At 48.5% G+C, this 21442-nt stretch overlaps 1 protein-coding gene and 1 non-coding gene across 4 annotated transcripts in view; both read right to left on the reverse strand.

Annotated features, from left to right (window-relative positions):
- Positions 1–21442, reverse strand: part of LOC100990437 (NADPH--cytochrome P450 reductase) — a 71399-nt gene that overhangs the window by 31255 nt on the left and 18702 nt on the right. For 2 of the 3 annotated variants that reach the window (XM_003808918.4, XM_063605922.1), the window contains exon 2: positions 1305–1496. In XM_003808918.4, the coding sequence (XP_003808966.2) occupies positions 1305–1496 (192 nt within the window). Of the gene's footprint in view, positions 1–1304; positions 1497–21442 lie in introns of those variants that run through there. The other variant, XM_057302889.2, reaches the window with a different exon arrangement.
- Positions 10787–10921, reverse strand: LOC112440576 (small nucleolar RNA SNORA14). The gene has a single exon (XR_003028606.2). It is a non-coding gene; the product is annotated as a small nucleolar RNA SNORA14 (small nucleolar RNA).

The raw sequence follows: 21442 nt of genomic DNA on the forward strand, positions 1-21442 counted from the left end.
GGTGTTAAACACAGCCAAGCGTAACCGCAGGAAGTAATTCTGGCCGCAGGACCCTAAAATCTGGAGAATGACTTTTCCGTGTGGCTTATGGAAATCAATCTTGGAGAGACAGGGATGCAGTCACTTAGGCAGACCTTCGGTATCATTTTTTTCTGTCTACATACCATCTGTACTATTATTTCCTTAACATTTTTCTTTTAACTAATCCATCTTTTTCACTTATTCTTAAAAGGAAGCTTCATGAAAAGTTTAAAAGAGCAACAAAATAAGGCCTGTCCAAAGATTTTGTGCTCATTAGCACACAGCCTTCCAGGTGGTTACAGCCTTAAAAAGACTTTAAAATGCCATTTCTAGGCTGGGTACAGTGGCTCACGCCTGTAATCCTGACACTTTGGGAGACCAAGGTGTGTGGATTGCTTGAGTCCAGGAGTTCGAGACCAGCCCGGGACATGGCAAATCCCTGTCTCTATAAAAAAATACAAAAATTGACTGGGCGCAACGGCTCACACCTGTAATCCCAGCACTTTGGGAGGCCGAGGTGGGCGGATCACTTGAGGTCAGGAGTTTGAGACCAGCCTGGCCAACGTGGTGAGACCCCGTCTCTACTAAAAATACAAAAAATAGCCGGGCGTGGTGGCGGGCACCTGTAATCCAAGCTACTCAGGAGGCTGAGGCAGAAGAATTGCTTGAGCCTGGGAGGCAGAGGTTGCAGTGAGCCGAGATCGCACCACTGTACTCCAGACTGGATGAAAGAACAAGATTCTGCTTCAAAAAAAAAAAAAAAAAAAAATTAGCTGGGCATAGTGGTGCACACCTTTACTCCCAGCTACTCGGGAGGCTGAGGTGGGAAGATTGCCTGAGCCTGGGAGGTGGAGATTGCAGTGAACCTTGATCGTGCCACCGCCATTGCACTCCAGCCTGGGCAATACAGTGAGACCATGTCTCCAAATAAATAAATAAATAAATAAATGGAAAAAAGGGTTCCAGCTCTAGCGCGGCTATTGCTGGCTAATGACCCTGGCAGACCCGTTAACATTCTTGAGCCCCCGGTTCTTAATCTGTAAACTGGTGTCATTTTCGCAGTGCTTCCTGTGAAGGTCATATAAACAGCAGATAGGAAAGGGCCTTATAAACCCCACATAAGAGATGATTAAGGGAGAGCTCAAGCACAATCTAGCAAGAAGGCAAAACCCAAGAGTCGCCCCAAAATGCTACAAGGAGCCTTGCTTCTTTCAGCCTGAGGCCCGCATGCAGGACACTGCTTGGAGTGGTGACAGAAGAGGAGGCTGAGAGGCGGCACTTACAATGTCTGAATTTTGGTGAACTCGGGGACTTCTTCTTTTTTCTTTCTGAAGAGGAACCAGTAGGTTAGGAGACCCACGATGAGCGAAAACAGAATCATGTCCGTCATGCTGAAAAGAGATACTTCTTCGGCCACCGCCTCGGACACAGTGGAGCTGGTGTCCACGTGGGAGTCCCCCATGTTGATCATGAAACTGTTAGGAGACAGAAACAGCAGACGTCAGCAGAGGGTAGCAGGGTGCCCCTGAGACTGGCTGGGGTGCCCACCTAAATGCTGGGCCTCATGCCCCTGGGGCTGCAGGAAATGGTCACTGCACTGGGTAGGAGAAGGGGCTCACTCAGCCAGGTTCCTGCCAAGACAGCCACAGTCTTGGACTGGGGCTGACATAACAGACAGCCCCCAGTGGTGTCAGCACCAGCCCAGGGTGGTCCTGGGGTGCAAGCTAAGGCAGCAGCTGGGACTGGGTCCCTGGAAGACAGAGAAAATGACAGCCACTGACTCTCAGTGCGCTGGAACATCCTGTAATCCCAGAAGGACACTGCACGGGGGGCGGGCGGGAGGAAGTCCACGCAAGAGTGGACCATTTTGCAGCAAACCCTTTCCCCAGCTGTGTGGCTGGCAGGGGTTGCCCTAAACCCTGCATGTTCCAAAAGTCTCCAGGCCTGGCCCTTGAGTGGCTCCTGATATTCACGAGCCTTGGACTATCCTGACTGGCAAGAGTGTCTATGTATTCCTAAGACCTTGGGCTATGAAGGTAGTTCCTGTTAACAATGAGATTTATGGTGAATGCCTGCTTTCCTATGCCTGGGCGTCTTTTTTTTTTTTTTTTTTTTTAAGAGACAAAGTCTGGCTCTGTCACCCAGGCTGGAGTGCCGTGGTGCGACCACAGCTCACTGTAGCCTCAAACTCCTGGGCTCAAGTGATCCTCTCAGCCTTCCAAGTAGAACTTCTATGATTACTGGGGTGCACCACTGCACTAATTTTTAAATTTTTTTTCTACTGACAGGGCCTCACTATATTGCCCAGGCTGGTCTCAAACTCCTGGGCTCAAGTGGTTCTCCTGGCTTAGCCTCCCAAAGCACTGGGATTACAGGCGTGAGCCCATGTGTCTGGGGTTTTGAATCACGCTCTATCAGTCTGACGTCTGTGGGTACTAGAGATGGAGTAGGTAAGCCTTGAGACCCAGACGCTCCACGCCTACACAACTGACCCACCCATAAACACCCTGACACCTTGGCTTAGGTGACCTTCCCTGGATGTCAGTTCTTCATATGTGCTCTCACACATCATGGCTGGGAGAATTAAGTGTGACCAGCAATGATGGAAACTCGTGTGTGACCACCTGGACACTCATGTCTGGCCTCTCCTGGACTCCTCCCTATGTGTCTTTGACCTTTGCTGGTATTAATTTCCACAATTTTGCTGTAATAAACTGTCACTGTAAGCAAAAAGCTTTTCTGAGTTCTGTGAGTCCTGGTGAATCACTGAATCAGAGGCGGTCTTGGGGAACCCCCATGTCACCAGCCTAGTTCCCTCATAAGATGCTCAACTGGTCCTTCCACCAACGACACCTGGTAGGCAGACGTGACATGAGTCAACAAAGGTCCAAGTGAGAGTCCCTGAAACAGCAGCTTCTGCTGCTTACCAAGGAGGCTGGGCTCAGCCCTGAAATTCACACTATTCCATTTTGCAATCATGGATATGACCGACTGGGTTTTTCACCACAACCAGAGCACCCAGACTCAATCAGGAAAGCCTTAGTCATGTGTCAGCAATTAGGCAATGAGAGACTATGTTCTAGCTGACTGCCGATGGCTGTCACTGTCACCAGGAAACCATGGGGCTGGTCTGGGAAGCCAGGGCATCCGAGGGTTGTGGGCAACGGTCTACTGCTACACAACCTGCTGGGAACAGGCCATTCAGAACAGGCCCGCAAGCTTGGGTCTTTGCTTTCTCATTAATCTGAGATGCTTTTCCAATGGCTTGAGTTCATTTCAATTTAGCTTTTTTCTTTCTTTTTTATTTTATTTTTTTGAGATAGAGTCTCTCTCTGTCACCCTGGCTAGAGTGCAATGGCACCATCTCGACTCACTGCAACCTCCGCCTCCTGGGTTCAAGCGATTCTCTTGCCTCAGCCTCCAGGGTACCTGGGACTATGGGTGCCCGCCACCACACCTGGCTAATTTTGTATTTTTAGTAGAGACGGGGTTTCACCATGTCAGCCAGGCTGGTCTCGAACTCCTGACCTCAGGTGATCTGCCTGCTTCGGCCTCCCAAAGTGCTGGGATTACAGGCGTGAGCCACTGTGCCTGGCCTCAACTTGGCTTTTTTGATATGACTTTTTTTTGGGGGGGGGGCGCGGGGGACAGAGCCTCGCTCTGTCACCCAGGCTGGAGTGCAGTGGTGCGATCTCGGCTCACTGCAACCTCTGCCTCCCGGGTTCAAGCAATTCTCCTGCCTCAGCCTCCTGAGCAGCTGGGATTACAGGCATGCGCCACCACACCCGGCTAATTTTTTGTATTTTTAGTAGAGATGGAGTTTCACCATGTTGGTCAGGCTGGTCTCAAACTCCTGACCTTGTGATCCTGCCTCGGCCTCCCAAAGTGCTGGGATGACAGGCGTGAGCCACTGCACCTGGCCAGCTTTTTTGATATGACATTAAAGGACAAAGTGAATTCTATTGTCCCCAGAGAAAACTATTTATATTTAATCTTATAAACACGTTTAATATTTACTTAATGCTAGTCATATCAGGATCTCTATCAAGCTTATGAGCCACCTGTCACATTTTCATAGAACCAGAGAGGCATTTAGGATCTGCTCTGACAGATTCTGGAAGGACTTGTCCCACAGAGTCATGAGGCAGCAGACACTCAGGGCCCCACTGGAACCAGTCAGGAGTGCCATGGTGACACAGGAGCTCCCCTAGCTGTCTAGCTGTTATCCATCACAAGGCAGCAGCCAAGAAACTCGCGCTCCCTGTCCCTCACCCTCCTCCCTTCTAACTCCCCAAGTGACCGGTCCCCTCATTTTCCAGAAGAGATCTAATGCCCATGATGTGAAGTCCTTCTCAACGCAGACTCAAGCTGATTGCATAACTCATGGCAGTTTCTATTAATAAATCGACGATGCTGGGAGTGAGGTTAGCGGTACATCTGCACCTACGTAATCACCGCAAGAGAATCCTGATGGACGGGCCATTCCCCACACAGCAGACAGGGGTGCTTTAAAAAGTAAGTCAGGTCGTCCGGGCACGGTGGCCCATGCCTGTAATCCCAGCACTTTGGGAGGCCAAGGCGGGTGGATCACGAGGTCAGGAGATCGAGACCATCCTGGCTAACACAGTGAAACCCCGTCTCTACTTAAAAAAAAAAAAATACAAGGAATTAGCCAGGCGTGGTGGCAGGCACCTGTAGTCCCAGCTACAGGAGGAGGGAGGTGAGGTGGGAGAATGGTGTGAACCCGGAAGGCGGAGCTTGCAGTGAGCCGACATTGTGCCACTGCACTCCAGCCTGGGCGACAGAGCGAGATTCCATCTCAAAAAAAAAAAAAAAAGTAAGTCAGGTTATGTCCCCTCCCTGATCAAAACCCTGAGATGGGCTGGGCACGGTGGCTCACACCTGTAATCCCAGCATTTTGGGAGGCCGAGGCAGGTGGATCACCTGAGGTCAGGAGTTTGAGACCAGCCTGGCCAACATGGTGAAACCCTGTCTCTACTAAAAATACAAAAATCAGCCGGATGCAGTGGCGCATGCCTGTAATCCCAGCTACTCAGGAGGCTGAGGCTGGAGAATCATTTGAACCCAGGAAGCGGAGGTTGCAGTGAGCTGAGATCACACCACTGCACTCCAGACTCCAGCCTGGGGAACAGAGTGAGACTCCATCTCAAACAACAACAACAACAACAAAAAACCCTGAGATGTCTTCACATCATACTTCGTACAAAAACCTAAAGTGGCCAGGCACAGTGGCTCACGCCTGTAATCCCAGCACTTTGGGAGGCCGAGGCGGGCGGATCACGAGGTCAGGAGTTCAAGACCAGCCTGGCCAACACAGTGAAACTCCATCTCTACTAAAAATACAGAAATTAGCCAGGCATGGTGACGCGTGCCTGTAGTCCCAGCTACTTGGGGAGGCTGAGGCAGGAGAATCGCTTGAACCTGGGAGGCAGAGGTTGTAGTGAGCTGAGATCACGCCACTGCACTCCAGCCTGGGTGACAGAGTGAGACTCCGTCTCAAAAACAACAACAACAACAACAAAGCCCTGAAGTCCTTACACAGCTCATAAGGCCCATTACGATCCAGCCCTCAGAATCCACTCCCACCACCCACATTTCTTACTACGCTCCCCTTCCTCACACCTTGCAGGTCACGCTGGCCTCCTTCTGTTTCAGGGCCTTTGCACATGGCCATCTCATTATTTGCAAAATTCACTCCCTCATTTAAGTTTCTGCTCAGATGTCACCATCTCAGAGAAACTTTGCCTGAGAACAGAATCTACAACTGCCCCCTGGCCACAATCCCCACCCTCTGACCCCTCACAACTGAGCTTATCCCCACCTCACATTATATTATACATTACCCCACCACTGGCTCTCTCCCTGACTAGAGGGTCAGCCCCACAAGGGCAGGGACTTGGCTTAGTTCACAGACTGGCATATAATGAGCATTTATGTCGATTTGTTGAATAAATAAACATGTGAATAGAAGGCAAGAACCTTCCGATTTTCGGGTACCTGGATTGGCAGTGCCTGGCATACAGACTATGGAATGCCTTTATAATCTGAAAACCACACTGCAACTCCATCAGGACAGTCTGTGAGGCTGACTCTATTCCCTCCTCTTCATGCTGCCTGTCTCTAACACCTGCACTCACAGCTTCTTTCAGCCTCTTCCCGGAGTTCAGAGTCAGGACCACACAGTCTCACGCCTGTAAGGAAACTAACACGCAACACGAAGGAAAGGAACAGGAGCTGCTCCTTGAGGCTGTGACTGACTCCCTGCAGCCAACAGGGGTGGGGCTTGGCCCTGAGTGCCCCCCAGCCCCGACCAGCACACGGGGCACTCCCAGCGCTCAGCCTGGAGGCTCCACAGAACGAGAATGTTCCCAGCAGCTTTGACTCTGAAATATCAAACTACCTCTGAGAGAAGACAGGTGCGGTGGGAAGGACCCAGCCATCACTTTATCCAAGGCCCTGAGCTACAGATGAGGCCACACAGGGTAAGCACCTCACTCGGGCAAAACGAGAAACAGGCCCAGCTTCCCACCGGGCTGTGCTCACCGCCCTCTACTTAGGACATGGGTCTCTCTCTCACTCGGTGTGAGCTCCTTGAGGGAAGAACAGCATCTCAGGTACCTCTGTGTCTGGCATGCGGTGTGAAAGGAAGGCCTCTCAAGAAGGTTAAGCTTGGAGGAATCCCAGGATCCAAGCAGTGCGCCTGGGGGCTGAGGCCACAAATGAGCCTCTGTGTTAAGAAACTTAACCATTTTCCCCTTGACGCGCACACAGACACACACCCATCTCTCCAGCCCCACCCTGAGCCACTCTCCAGCTTGCACCTCTGCGGTCCTGCCCCAGAGCCTGACAGGTGTCTGAGATGCTCCTCCTCTCGAAGCTTCGTACTCATTCTTCAGACCTCAGCTCCACCATCCCCTCCCCAGCACACACTTCCTTGGCGCAGAATCCAGGGCGCAATAACTACTCAAGGGAATGAAGGGAATCGGTGAATGTATTATGACACGTGCAACATAAAATGTGCAGAAATCAAAAACATTTAAGTGCAAAGATTTGAAACACACGTTGGGGCCGGCCGTGGTGGCTAACGCCTGTAATCACAGCACTTTGGGAGGCTGAGGCAGGCATATCACTTGAGGTCAGGAGTTTTGAGGCCAGCCTGGCCAACATGGTGAAACCCCGTCTCTACTAAAAATACAAAAATTAGCTGGGCGTGGTGCTGCGTGCAGGTCATGGTGGCAGACACCTGTAATCCCAGCTATTTGGGAGGCTGAGGCAGGAGAATCGCTTGAACCCGGGAGGCGGAGGTTGCAGTGAGCCAAGATCGTGCCACTTGCACTCCAGCCTGGGCAACAGAGCAAGACTGTCTCAATCAATCAATCAATCAACAAATAAAACACACATTGGGCTTCCAGTGTACCTGTCTGGACAGATCCCAAATGTCCTTCGTTTTTGGAGCCCCTGGTATCTCAGCAAATTTTTAATGGTATCCATAGGCCAAAAAAAAATGCCTAACAGTTCCACGTATAGTTAGGTCTGAACAACCACTGCAAACCCAGCTTCGCAAAGATGTAAAATCCTAAGAAGGAATGCAGCAAGGATCTCACGTTGGAACCGTGAACTGTCCCAAGCTAGCACTTCGCATGGAGTTCAACAGACTTGAGCGTCCGCCGCATTGAGAATGATCACTTGTGAGTTTGCTGCAGTGCCCTGGCACAGTTTGGGAGCCACCTCTGCTATGCCAAATACTCTGATGGGAAAACTCTGGCTGTCTTGACTGACAACTCTCTTCTGGGTCAGGTAGTCCCTACAGTCGCTCCGAGGAGGTTCTGGAAGCCTGTGTGAGCCTTCTGCCCTGAAAGAGTCTTTAATCTCTGAGTTTCTTCTTTATACCTTCAGCAAAAGGAACAAGAGACAAGGCAGAGCTCATGGGGCCAAACACAGTATCAATCCAAACAGCAAACAAGAACTAGACCAGGCTCTTGCCACAGCCCCGCCACACCAGCTGTGGCCAGACACACCCCTTACCAACAGAAGGCTTTCATGTTCTCATCTGTAAAATTAGGTACAGAGCTGGGTGCAGTGGCTCATGCCTTTAATCTCAGCACTTTGGGAGGCCAAGGCGGGCAGATTACTTGAGCTCAGGAGTTTGAGACCAACCTGGGTAACATGGCAAAACCCCACTTCTACCACAAAATACAAAAGTTAGCCAGGTGTGACGGTGCGCACCTGTAGTCCCAGCTATGTGGCAGGCTGAGGTAGGAGGATCACCTGAGCCCAGGAGGTTGAGGTTGCAGTGAGCCATAATCACACCACTACACTGTAGTCTAGGCAACAGAGTGAGATCCTGTCTCAAGAAAAAATTAGGCACAGAAAAAGGCACATGTCAGAATACCAGCCAAATAGATCTCCCCAACTCTAAATAGAGCAGACCTGACTTTTATTATAAATTAGGTCTCTACATGTTTTCATTATTATAAAATACAACATACAGACAGAGAAGGGTAAAAACTATGCATGTATAGCTTGACCACGATTCCCTGTCAATTTTGGTAGCTGGCTGGTTCCCACCAAGGTAGCAATCAAGGGCAACAGCTCCAGTCCCTCCCGCACACCACTGAGCAAGACGGACAAATAAATCAGGGAGCACACAGGCTGGGGGGGCACTGGCAGGAGCCTCACCAGCTTCTGAAAGGAAGAATGACGCAAGAACACAAGGGCTCTCTGAGGCCAACCATTTGCAACACTGGAACAGGTTATCTTCCAGGAAGTATTTGCAGTTTTGCATTTACTGTTTGCAACTTCTGGTCAGTAAAAAAGATTGAGCAACCAACTCAGCACTGGTATTGGGGTGAGTCAGACACCCCAATCAAAGCAGTAACAAGAAAGGAAAGAATAAAACATGTAATTTAGTCAACCCTTTAGCTGTCACTGTCACGTCAGGGCCACCTAGACAAGGCTCTGGCACCAGGGGCTGCACCTTCTGGCTGCAGGGGGAGCAGGGTCATTCAGGTTCACAAGCCCCTCTGCCAAGGTTTAGTGGCTTCAAGATGAGGGAAAACCCTCATGGAACCACACCCTACTGTTGCCTGATAGCGCAACCCCCAGGGACTGAGAGGTACTCGGGGAACACTACACTCTCCAAGGTGAACTGTTAAAAAGCAGTGTCCAAGAGTGACTCAGACAGATCGCTCCACAGCCACAATAGCCAGAGTGCCCAGGAAGTTTATTATCCGTACTGAGATGTTGGTGCAGATTTCTTTGTGTTTACCTTCTGTGGGGTTCACTCAGTTTCTTGAATCTGTAGATTTATGTCTTTTGCAAAATATAGCAACTTTTCTTTTCTTTTCTTTTTTGTTTTAGGAGACAAGGTCTTGCTCTATCACCCAGGCTGGAGGCGTAGTGGTGCAATCACTGTTCACTGCAGCCTCAACTTTCTGGGCTCGAGGGATCCTCCGGGCTCAAGGGATCCTCCTGCCTCAGCCTCCTGAGTAGGTGGGACTACAGGTGTGCCTCACCACACCTGGCTAATTTTTGTATTTTTAGTAGAGACAGGGTTTTGCCACATTGCCCAGTCTGGTAACGAACTCCTGAGATTCTGCCCACCTCTGTCTCCCAAAGTGGTGGGATTATAGGAGTGAGCCACCGTGCCCGGCCGCCATTATTTTTTAAATAACTTTTCAGCCTCATTCTCTTTCTCTTCTTCTCCTGGGACTTGGGTGACATGAAAGTCAGATCTTTTGTTATTAGTCCCACAAAATCCTGAGGCTCTGTTCATTTGTTTTGTTTTGGTTTTCAGTCTATTTTCTGTTGTTTAGGTTAGGTGATTTCTACTGCTCTAACTTCAAGTTCATGGATTCTCTCTTCTGTCTCCTCCATTTTGCTGTGGAGTCATCCATTCAGTTTCCTATTTTGACTATTGTATATTTCAGTTCTAAGACATCTGTTTCATTCTTCTTTATATCTTAATTCCAACATCTGTGTCATCCTGATGCTGGTGTCTGTTGACTCTCTTTTCTCATTCAAGTTGAGAGTTTTGTGGTTCTTGGTATAGTGATTGATTTTTATTGTATTCTGGGCATTCTGGGTACTTTAAGATCCTGAATCTTATTTAAGCCTATTTTATTTTTGAGACAGAGTCTGTCTCTATTGCCCAGGCTGGAGTGCAATTGTGTGATCTCAGTGCACTGCAACCTCTGCCTCCCAGGTTCAACTGATTCTCATGCCTCAGCCACCAGAGTAGCTGTGATTACAGGCGTGTGCCACCACACCTGGCTAATTTATTTTTTTGTATTTATAGTAAAGACAGGGTCTCACCATGTTGCTGGGGCTGGTCTCAAACTCCTGGCCTCAAGTGATCCACCCACCTTGGCCTCCCAAAGTGTTGGGATTACAGGTGTAAGCCATTGCACCCAGCCTCTTTTGATTTTATTAAATATTGTCTGTCACCTGCTTATAGGGAAGGAAGGTATCAGTTCATTGCTGTCAGGCGAGATTCAGTCTCCCTCCTGGGCCTCTGCTGACAAACCCTAGCTTGGAGAGGGAAGACCGCACATGATCTCCACTGACACATGGGGTGGGGCTCCCTGGTTCCGCCAGGTGGTGGTGAAGTCCTGACTCACACTGGGCCTCCTCTGATGTCACTCCCAAGGAGAGCACGTTTCCTTGCTTCCTTGAAGAGTCGAGGTTTCCTTGGCTATTTTTTTTTTAAAGTTGATAATTCTCCCTTTTGCAAATTTCCCTTAAAAGATGTTGCAGGTATGAAATAAGACTGAGCCACAGGAGACACGCAGCCCTTTGGACTTTCCTGCAATTTCTATAGCATTCGCTCATATCTTGGAAGCATTTACAGGGAAGCCACCAAGAGGGTTTAAGAATGCAATTCCTTGGCTCTTGATGAATCTAAAGACGTTACCAGTACTTTTCAGTTGTTGTTTACTTGGGGAGTCAATACCAAGTTTGAAGAATTAGCATGAAACAACTACAAATAAGAGCATTTTCAAAGAAGTTGAGAAAAGTTTAGTACAATCTGAAGTGGAATCCACTAAGATGTGTTATAATGAATGTGGGGGGCAGAAAAAGGCTTAGTTGGAGCCTATGGTTGTTCACTATATTATTCACCAGCAGATATTATGCAAAAAATTTGAATCTATTATATGTGATCGAACAAGGGAATGTCAACAGTATCTGCTCTCATGGACTTAACCTAAGTTGGTCTTAAGGATTTTTGTCAAAAATAGAAGCTGAATATCCTAACTGGCCTACCATACAGCAGTTCAGCAGCTTAGCAGTGGTAAAGTCTGGTGTGACTATTTTGAGCTCAGAGTGAATATTAAATCTTTTCTGAACAAGAATAACTGAAAAGTACTGCCCTCTTAGTCTAAAAATAAAAATAAAAAATAAAAAAAGAGAGGGCCGGGCACGGTGGCTCATGCCTGTAAACCCAGCATTTTGGGAAGCCAAGCCAGGTGGATCACAAGGTGAGGAGATCGAGACCATCCTGGCTAACACGGTGAAACCCCATCTCTACTAAAAATACAAAAAATTAGCTGGGTGTGGTGCCACGTGCCTGTAGTCCCAGCTACTCAGGAGGCTGAGGCAGAAGAATCGCTTGAACCTGGGAGGTGGAGGTTGTGATGAGCCGAGATCATGCCACTGCACTCCAGCCTGGGTGACAGAGCAAGACTCCATCTCAATAAAAAAAAAAAAAAGAAAAAGAAAAAAGAAAGAACTGCCCTCAACCACTATTACCTAATACTAAATCGCTTTGGAAATTAGCTTTTGCTGCAGACTTGATGTTTCTTAATGAGGCCAATCTAAAATTATAAGGCAAAACAGCAGTTATATGCAAAACTTATATTGCGGTAAAGTCATTGCAATGAAATTAACATTGTATGAATCACAAGTAATGTCAACCTGCGTCATACAATTCCTAGACTGTCAAGGTTAGAACAAGTGAGAAACCTTTGCACATTTTTTTGAGCTCAAACCTTGAGCTCAAAAAAAAACAAAAACTTTGAGCTGCTAGTTCTAGCCCTAGCAGCGTTTTTCAGATCTTGATCTAAGTATGAAGGAAATTCCCATATTTTAAAATCCATTTAACTGTACAATTGAGCAGCTCTCATCTAACCTTCAATTGGAAGTGGCTGATCTGCAATGCAATAATGCAAAAAGGCAAATATCAAGAGGGGAATCTAAAAAAAAAATCTATAAATGCTGTCTTCCAATGATTAAAATGCTCCATCAAAATTTATGCTCCCTGACCAATATAACTTGGCAGTACCTATTTGTGTGAAAAGATATTTTCAAAGATGTCACCTATACAATCTCATTACAGATGAGCACTGACACGGGGATATTTGCAACAGATTTTGATGTTTGGGAACACTAATTCAGAACCCCAATGAAACAAAATTGTTTTCTGTTTTTTGTTTTTTTGAGACTGGGTCTTGCTTTGTCACCCAGACTGCAGTGCAGTGGCACAATCGCAGCTCACTCCAGCCTCAACCTTCTGGGCTCAAGTGATCCTCCCACCTCAGTCTCCACAGTAGTTGGGACTACAGGTGTATACTACCCACCATGCCCAGCTAACTTTTTAAATATTTTTTTGTAGAGATAGGGGTTAGCCATGTTGCCCAGGCTGGTCTCAAACTCCTGGACTCAAGCGATCCTCCCACCTCAGCCTCCAAGAGTGCTGGGATTAGAGGCGTGAGTCATGGCACCTGGCCCAAAATTGTTATCCCTACAAAAATCATTCCATTCTTCTTATTAACAAACCTGTATTAAAAATTTGCACTCAACTGTTATTAGTTATTACTCGATTTTAAAAATATATATTTCAAAATATAGAGACAGGGTCTGGCTAAGTTGCCCAGGCTGGTCTCAAACACCTGGGCTCAAGCAATTCTCCCGCCTTGGCCTCCCAAAGTGCTGGGATTACAGGTGTGAACCACCGCAACCAGCCTTATTTGAATTTCATCAACAAAAAATATGGAAACTTGTTGCCTCTCATTATATATAACATCCTAGATTTTACTTCTTGGCATGCAAAGCCTAAAAAATATTTATTACCTGGCCTCTGCCAAGAAATAAGTTATTAGCGCCTACTCTAGATAACTGAAGTGCACCTAGTTACTGGAGCTCTGTACTGACTGGGCAGTACAGATGCCACAGGCTCTGGTTGTGGGAGTCTGAACGGGTTACTTGACCTCCCAGGACTCAGGTTTCTTCTCCATAAAGCAATATGGAGCTGGTCACCAAGGATCATCCTCAGCTCTAAAATTCTACACAGCTAGAGAAATACTTCCAGAATACGTGAACCATGTCCATGCTGTCTCGAGTCCATGCACGGTTCCTTTTGTAGACTACTCGGCCATCGTGTCATTGTACAACATACTTAGGGCCTAAAGAGGCAGGAGAGGTTGCTTGCACACAGAGGGAACCCAGGCTGTGGGATCTCAGGTTCCTGCATCTTTTTGGTCTGTTTGCTTGTTTTGAGAGACACAGTCTCACTCTGTTACCCAGGGTGGAAAGCAGTAGAATAGTTCACTGCACCCTCATACTCCTGGCCTCAAGCCATCCTCCCACCTTAGCCTCTCTGAGACTATAGGTATGCACCACCTCACAGAGCTAATTTTTAAAAAACTTTTATTTCTGTAGAGATGGGGTCTCGCTTGGTTGCCCAGGCTGGTCTCAAACTCCTGGGCTCAAGCAATCCTCGCACCTTGGTCTCCCAAAGTCCTGGGATTCCAGGTGTGAGCCAGCACACCCGGCCCCTGCATCTTTGTTGTTGATAGTGTTTGTCTTTTCTTGAGGCAGGATGACCCTCACCATTATGAGAGTGCCTACGTTTTTGCTTTTTTCTTTTTTGAGATGGAGTCTTGCTCTGTCGTCCAGGCTGGAGTACAGTGGCGCAATCTCAGCTGACAGCAAGCTCCGCCTCCTGGGTTCACGCCATTCTCCTTCCTCAGCCTCCTGAGTAGCTGGGACTACAGGCGCCTGCCACCACACCCGGCTAATTTTTTGTGTTTTTAGTAGAGATGGGGTTTCACCATATTAGCCAGGATGGTCTCGATCTCCTGACTTCGTGATCCACCTGCCTCAGCCTCCCAAAGTGCTGGGATTACAGGTGTGAGCCACTGCACCCAGCCATGAGAGTGCCTACGTTTTTTTTCAAAAGTCTCTCACCCATTTCTAATTGGCTGCTTTGAATCTGCGTAAATTGGGAAATCAGCTGCTTGTTAGCGTGATATCTAAGATAAGAGTAAGCCAGGCACAGCGGCTCACGCCTGGAATCCCAGCACTTTGGGAGGCTGAGGCAGGTGGATCACCTGAGGTCAGGAGTTTGAGACCAGCCTGGCCAACATGGCGAAACCCCGTCTCTACTAAAAATACAAAAATAACTAGCCAGGCGTGGTGGTGCGTGCCTGTAATCCCAGGTACTTGGGAGGCTGAGGCAGGAGAATCACTTGAACTCAGGAGGCGGAGGCTGCAGTGAGCCAAGATGACACCATTGCACTCCAGCCTGGGCAACACAGTGAGACTCCGTCTCAATAAATAAATAAATATAAAATAAAATAAGAGTAAAGAGGTGGGGAGCGTTGGCTCAGGTCTGTAGTCCCAGCTATTTGGGAGGTAAGGCAGGAGATCACTTGAGCCCTGCAGGTTGAGGCTGCAGTGAGTATCACTGCACTCCAGCCTGGGCAACAAAGCAAGACCCCATCACTATATAATAAGAGTAAAGAGGGCCAGGTGCAGTGGCTCACGCCTGTAATCCCAACACTTGGGAGGCTGAGGCGGGTGGATCACTTGAGGTCAGGAGCTCGAGACCAGCCTGGCCAACATTGGGAAACCCAGTCTCTAGTAAAAATACAAAAATTAGCCAAGTATGGTGGCGCACCCCTGTAATTCCAGCTACTCTGGAGGCTGCTGAGGCAGGAGAATCACTTGCACCTAGGAGGTGAAGGTTGCAGTGAGCCAAGATCATGCCACTGCACTCCAGCCTGGGCGACAGAATGAGACTCTGTCTCGAAAAAAAAAGAAAAAGAGTAAAAGAGTAAAGAGGTTCTTTGAAGACTAGCATCTTCTGTATTTAAAAACTAGCATCTTCTGTATTTAAAAAAAAAAAAAAAAAAAAGGCTGTTGAGTAGGGCCTGTGGGGCCCTCTTATTCACAGACTTTGTGAAATCCATTCCAGAAACTCTGAGTTGCTTCCGGATTCTCAGATGTGCTGGAGATGTACTCCGAAAGCCTTGCAGGCCACAGCTCTGTGTGGCTAAAAGCACTGAGCACTCCCACCAAAGCAGGCCTGGAACCCGCACGAGAGCTCCGCTGGCCTGTGAGGCCCAAAGCACTAAGGATGCCAGGGAGTGCGAGGCAGGCAGGCTCCTAATCCCACAGAGCTTACAGTCTGGAAAGCCTCTAGACAATGTTCAGGCACAAAAACGTCATGTTGAAGGACATGCTTCTGTCACTCTTACGTCCACGCGTGCAGCAAACAGCTGAGGAGCACCTGCTGCACTCCAGGAACTGTGTGGGTTCAGGCAGGAGCAGACATGCCAACCTTGCCCTAAGGTGTCCTCCTGCTATGAGAAAGGGCAGACCTATCCCAACAGTCACGGCTGCATGGGGAGGCCAGGCGCAGGGGAAATAGAGCTGGAAGGAAAAAGCAGGCATGACAGTCTGAAACAGTCAAGGAAGGGGCTCCCAGAGGCCAACATCTGGGCTGGATTGTGAAGAATGATCAGGGTCCACCAGTCAGATTAGGGGGATGAGTGAAGCTACCGATAGAGGAAGCGTGTACCAGAGCCTAGAACACGAGAAACTCGGGGTCTGGGGTAACTCAAGTGTGGTGCAATGGGATGTGTTTATATGTGGGGATGCATAGATGGCACATAAGAGATAAGCATTCATTCATTCACTGAACAGGCTGGAGTCACCAAGGCTGCAGTGCAGTGGTGTGATCATAGCTCACTGCAGCCTCTAACTCCTGGGCTCAAGCAATCCTCCTCCCTCAGCCTCCTGCGTAGCTGAGACCATAGGCATGCACCACCATACCAGCTGATTTTTTAAATTTTTTTGTAGAGATGGGGTCTCACTAAGTTGCCCAGGCTGGTCTCAAACTCCTAGGCTCAAGCAGTCCTCCCACCTTGCCCTCCCAAAGTGCTGGGATAACAGGTAAGAGCCACCACACTCAGCCGAGATAAACTTTTAAAAGAGACACCCAGATGAGTGCGTAAGGGCCTAGGGGCCTGTACGCCAGTCTAAGGTGTTTGGCCCTGGGGAAGCTGGTGAGGACAGGGCAAGGGGGTGGTGTGATCAGAATGCTGCTACAGGAAGGTACTACTGTACAACGATGCCTGCACCCCTAATATCAATGCAGTCACGGGGCCTTCACCAAGGTATCCTGGAGAACATTCTCCACTGAAGATGGCCATGGCCAAATGCTGCCAGCTGATGGCCTTTTCCCCACACAACAGGACTTAATTTAGAAACACATGACCAGCATGTGCCCGATGCAATGACGTGAAAGAGGAAGGCAGCTGCTGAGTCAGATCTGTGCAAGCATGACTGGGGTGCGGGAGGGACAGCAGGCGAACAGTGGGCATGACTCAGCACAAATCGAACTGACCAGGCCCACAGGGGCTGATGCTGCAGCTGCAGCTCCCCGTGCCTGCTTCTAGCAACATCTCTGCGGCCTCGGCTCCTTGGCTTGAATGCCAAGGGGACGAGACCACAGCTCCCCTAAGCTCCAGGGCATTGCATGGATATAATCCAGCGTCAACATTAAAAGGTGGCACAAGGTGATTTACAGGCACAAAACTCTCCATAGGAGTTCATGCTGGTTCATCCTCCTGACCATCCCCACTTTTGCCTCAATTGTTTTTTTTTTTTAGATGGAGTTTTGCTCTTGTCGCCCAGGCTGGAGTGCAATAGCACGATCTCGGCTCACTGCAACCTCTGCCTCCCAGGTTCAAGCGATTCTCCTGCCTCAGCCTCCCGAGTAGCTGGGATTACAGGTGCCTGCCACCACGCCTGGCTAATTTTTGTATTTTTAGTAGAGATGGGGTTTCGCCATGCTGGCCAGGCTGGTCTCAAACTCCTGACCTCAGGTGATCCACCCTCTCAGCCTTCCAAAGTGCTGGGATTACAGACGTGAGCCACCAAACACGGCCTTTTTTTTTTTTTTTTTTTTTTTTTGAGACAGGGTCTGGCTCTTGTCCCCAGGCTGGAGTACAGTGGCACAATCTAGGCTCACTGCAACCTCCACCTCCCGGGTTCAAGCAATTCTCCTGCCTCAGCCTCCCAGGTAGCTGGAATTACAGGCACCCGCCAACATGCCTGGCTAATTTTTGTTTTTGTTTTTTTTTTTTTTTTTTGTAGAGACGGGGTTTCACCATGTTGTCCAGGCTGATGTCAAACTCCCAATCTCAACTGATCCACCTGCCTTGGCCTCCCAAGTGCTGGGATTGCAGGCATGAGCCACCAAGCCTAGCTGATTGCCTCAATTAATTTTGAATAAAAATATAGAAAAGAGAAACAGAGGCCGGATGCGGTGGCTCACGCCTGTAATCCCAGCACTTTGGGAGTCCGAGGCAGGCGGATCACGAGTCAGGATATCGAGACCATCCTGGCTAACACAGTGAAACCCCGTCTCTACTAAAAATACAAAAAAATTAGCCGGGTGTGGTGGCAGGCACCTGTAGTCCCAGCTACTTGGGAGGCTGAGGCAGGAGAATGGCATGAACCCGGGAGGTGGAGCTTGCAGTGAGCCAAGATCGCGCCACTGCACTCCAGCCTGGGCGACAGAGCAGGACTCGGTCTCAAAAAAAAAAAAAAAAATTAATAATAATAATAATAAGAGAAATAGAGAGAGCCAGGGGTCTTGCTTTACTTTTCTCAAATCTGGGCAGATCAGTTCTGAAGTCGGCTTCTGCCTCCAGCGCAGGGGCAACAGTCTGGAGAGATCACCTGGAGGCAATCAGAATGCCACCTGCCCCCCAAGCCCCTGCCCACACACGCATGTGTTACAACTCCTACAGCAAGTCCACGGCAGCAAGCCCACAGCATGGGCAGTGCTACTCCCTCCTCCTTTACCGAAATGAGAATGGGATGGGCTGAAGTCAACATGGCTTCCCCAAAAGGGAAGGCACACTAAGGATTCTTTTAATAGAATTCCAAATGAGCTCCACATTGAACATCAAAGACAAACTGCAACACTCAGAAAGTGGCTCTAGGGCACAGTAGTCCCCAACACCTGTCACAAGAGAAACAGGCATAGTGGCTCACGCCTATAATCTCAGCACTTTGGGAGGCCGAGGCTGGAGAAGTGCTGAGGCCAGAGGTTCGAGACCAGCCTGGGCAACAAAGTGAGACCACCCGCTCCATCTCAAAAAAAAAAAAAAATTATCCAGGTGTCGTAGCGTGCACCTGTAGTCCCAACTACTCAGGAGGCTGAGGCAAAAGGATTACTTAAGCCTGGGAGTTAGAGGTTGCAGAGGCTGCAGTGAGCCATGATGATTGTGTCATTGCACTCTAGCCTGGGTGACAGAGCGAGACCATCTCTCAAAAAAAAAAAAGAAAAAAAAGAAAGAAACAGTAAAGACACTGGAAAAGTTAATCCTAAGAAAAGAAGATTCAGAGGTACTTGATCCCTTCTTTAGGTGATCAGAAAACTGCCAAAGGGAGAGGCCTGGCATTCAGAAATAGGAGTGGTCATAGAGGAGAGAGGTTTACAACCCCTCCAAGCAAAAACGTTCTAATAAAGGAGTCTGAACATAGAATGCGCTATTGGGGGAGTGGCTCCCCATCATGGGAGATGTGTCACACGAGGCTGGGTCACAAGGACTTAATGACAGAAAGTGCCTGCACCCCAAGGGCCTGGGAACAGACCAACCAAATTAATATTAATTAATCTGAGCTGGCTGATTGGTGACGATGCCTGGTGAAAAATCCCAAGTGTCTGACCTGAGTTAATAAATACAGATCTCTGTCTTTGAAACACACACACACACACACACACACACACACACACAAGCCCCGAGCAGCCCTTGGAAAAAGGCAGGAAGGGAGAAGTACCAACCCTCTCAATTAAAAAACCGGTCCCTCCAGCCAGGCGCAGTGGCTCAAGCCTATAATCCCAGCACTTTGGGAGGCCGAGGGGGGCAGATCGCCTGAGGTCAGGAGTTCGAGACCAACCTGGCCAACATGATGAAACCCTGTCCCTACTAAAAATACAAAAATTACCTGGGCATGGTGGTGGGTGCCTGTAGTCCCAGTTACTTGGGAGGCTAAGGCAGGAGAATCGCTTGAACCCAAGAAGTGGAGGTTGCAGTGAACTGAGACAGCACCAATGCACTCCCACCTCGGCCTCCCATAGTGCTGGGATTACAGGTGTGAGCCACCGCACCTGGCAGACAGTCATTAAATCTTAAAGCTCCCAAATAATCTCCTTTGACTCCATGTCTCACATCCAGGGCGTGCTGGTGCGAAGGGTGGGCTCCCAAGGTCCTGGGCAGCTCTGTCCTGGTGGCTTTGCAGGGTTCAATCCGAGGCTGCTCTCACAGCCTGTGGCTTTTCCAGGGACAGGTTGTAAGATGCTGGTGGATCTACCATTCCGGGGTCTGGAGGACAGTGGCCCCCTTCCCACAGCTCCACTAGGCAGTGCCCCAGTGAGAACTCTGTATGGGGCCTCCAGTCCCACATTCCTCTCCTACCAGAGGTTCTCGGTAAGGGGTCTGCCCCTTTCCCAGGCTTTCCCATACATTCTCTGAAATCTAGGTGGAGGCTGCCAAGCCTCCCTCACTCTTGCATTCTGTCCACCCACAGGCTCACCACCACATTGAAGCGGCCAAGGCTCATGGCTTTCACCCTCTAGTGCGGCAGCCTGAGCTGTATCTGGGCCCCTTTGAGCCAAGGCTGGAAGCTGAATGGCCAGGGATGTGAGGAGCAGTGTCCTGAGGCTGTCCCTGGCACTGGGCCTGAACCACAAAGCATTCTTCCCTCCGAGGCCTCCACAACTGTAATGGGAGGGGCTGCCGGGAAGGTCTCTGAAATGCCTTCAAGGCCTTTTTTTCCCACAGTCTTGGCTATCAGCACTTGGCTCCTTTTTAAATCTGCAAATCGCTCTAGCAAGCGGTTGCTCCACAGCCTGCTTGAGTTCTCTTGAAAAAGTTTTTTCTTTCTGTCACATGGCCAGCCTGCAAATTTTCCAAACTTACACTCTGCTTCCCTTTTAAATATAAACTCCAACTTTAAGTCATTTCTTTGCTCCCACATCTGAATGTAGGGTAGTAAAAGCACCCAGGTCACCTCTTTTTTTGTTGTTGTTGTTCACTCTGTTGCCTCGGGTGGAAGCTGGATCTTGTTATAAGGGAACATTATACAAACCCGAACCAAACTGTGAGACGTTGACAAAGACACGGCCTCACTTTTTCAAAAATGTTAAGGCCATGAAAGATAAAGACTGAGTGATCTAAGACACACACACACACACACACTCTCTCTCTCTCTCTCTCTCTCTGAGGTCTTGGACCAGGAAAAAAACATATTTTTTCTGATGTAAAAGATATTAACGGCAAAATGTAAAGAAACTCTATGATTAGACAACACAGGATATCAATGTTAATTTCCTGCTATTGATCACTGTATTTTGCTTACCAAAAAAAAAAAAAACTGTCCTTGCCTTGAAGAAAATACACACTGAAGTACTTAGGGGTAACCAAGTACCTTGGTTATATCTGCAACTCATTCTCAAATAGTTCAAGAAAAAATATATCTACACACACACACACATTGATAAAGCAAATATGGTAAAATATTAACAATGGGGAAATCTGGGTAAAGGGCGCTCAAGAATTGTTAGCACTGCTGTTGCAACTTTTTTGCAAATCTGAAACTATTTCAAAACAAAAAGTTAAAATTAAATACAGTTCAAGAGACCTACTGAGGCTGGGTGCGGTGGCTCACGCCTGTAATCCCAGCACTTTGGGAGGCCCAGGCAGGTGGATCACCTGAGGTCAGGAGTTAGAGACCAGCCTGGGCAACATGGTGAAACCCCCATCTCTACTAAAAATACAAAAAATTAGCCAGGCGTGGTGGCAGGTGCCTGTAATCCTGGCTGCTCCAGAGGCTGAAGCAGGAGAATTGCTTGAACCTGGGAGGCAGAGGTTGCAGTGAGCCGAGATCGCGCCATTGCACTCCAGCCTGGGCAACAAGAGCGAAACTCCGCTCAAAAACAAACAAACAAACAAAAAAAAAAACAAAGAGAGACCTATTGTATAACATGGTGACTACAGTTAGTAGCAATGTGTTGTACTCTTGAAGACTGCTAAGAGTAGATTTTAAGTGTTCTCACCACAAAAAAAGGTGTGAGGTAATGCATATGTTAATTAACTCAATTTAG

The sequence above is a fragment of the Pan paniscus genome, chromosome 6 (assembly GCF_029289425.2).
Source record: "Pan paniscus chromosome 6, NHGRI_mPanPan1-v2.0_pri, whole genome shotgun sequence".
NCBI lineage: Eukaryota > Metazoa > Chordata > Mammalia > Primates > Hominidae > Pan > Pan paniscus.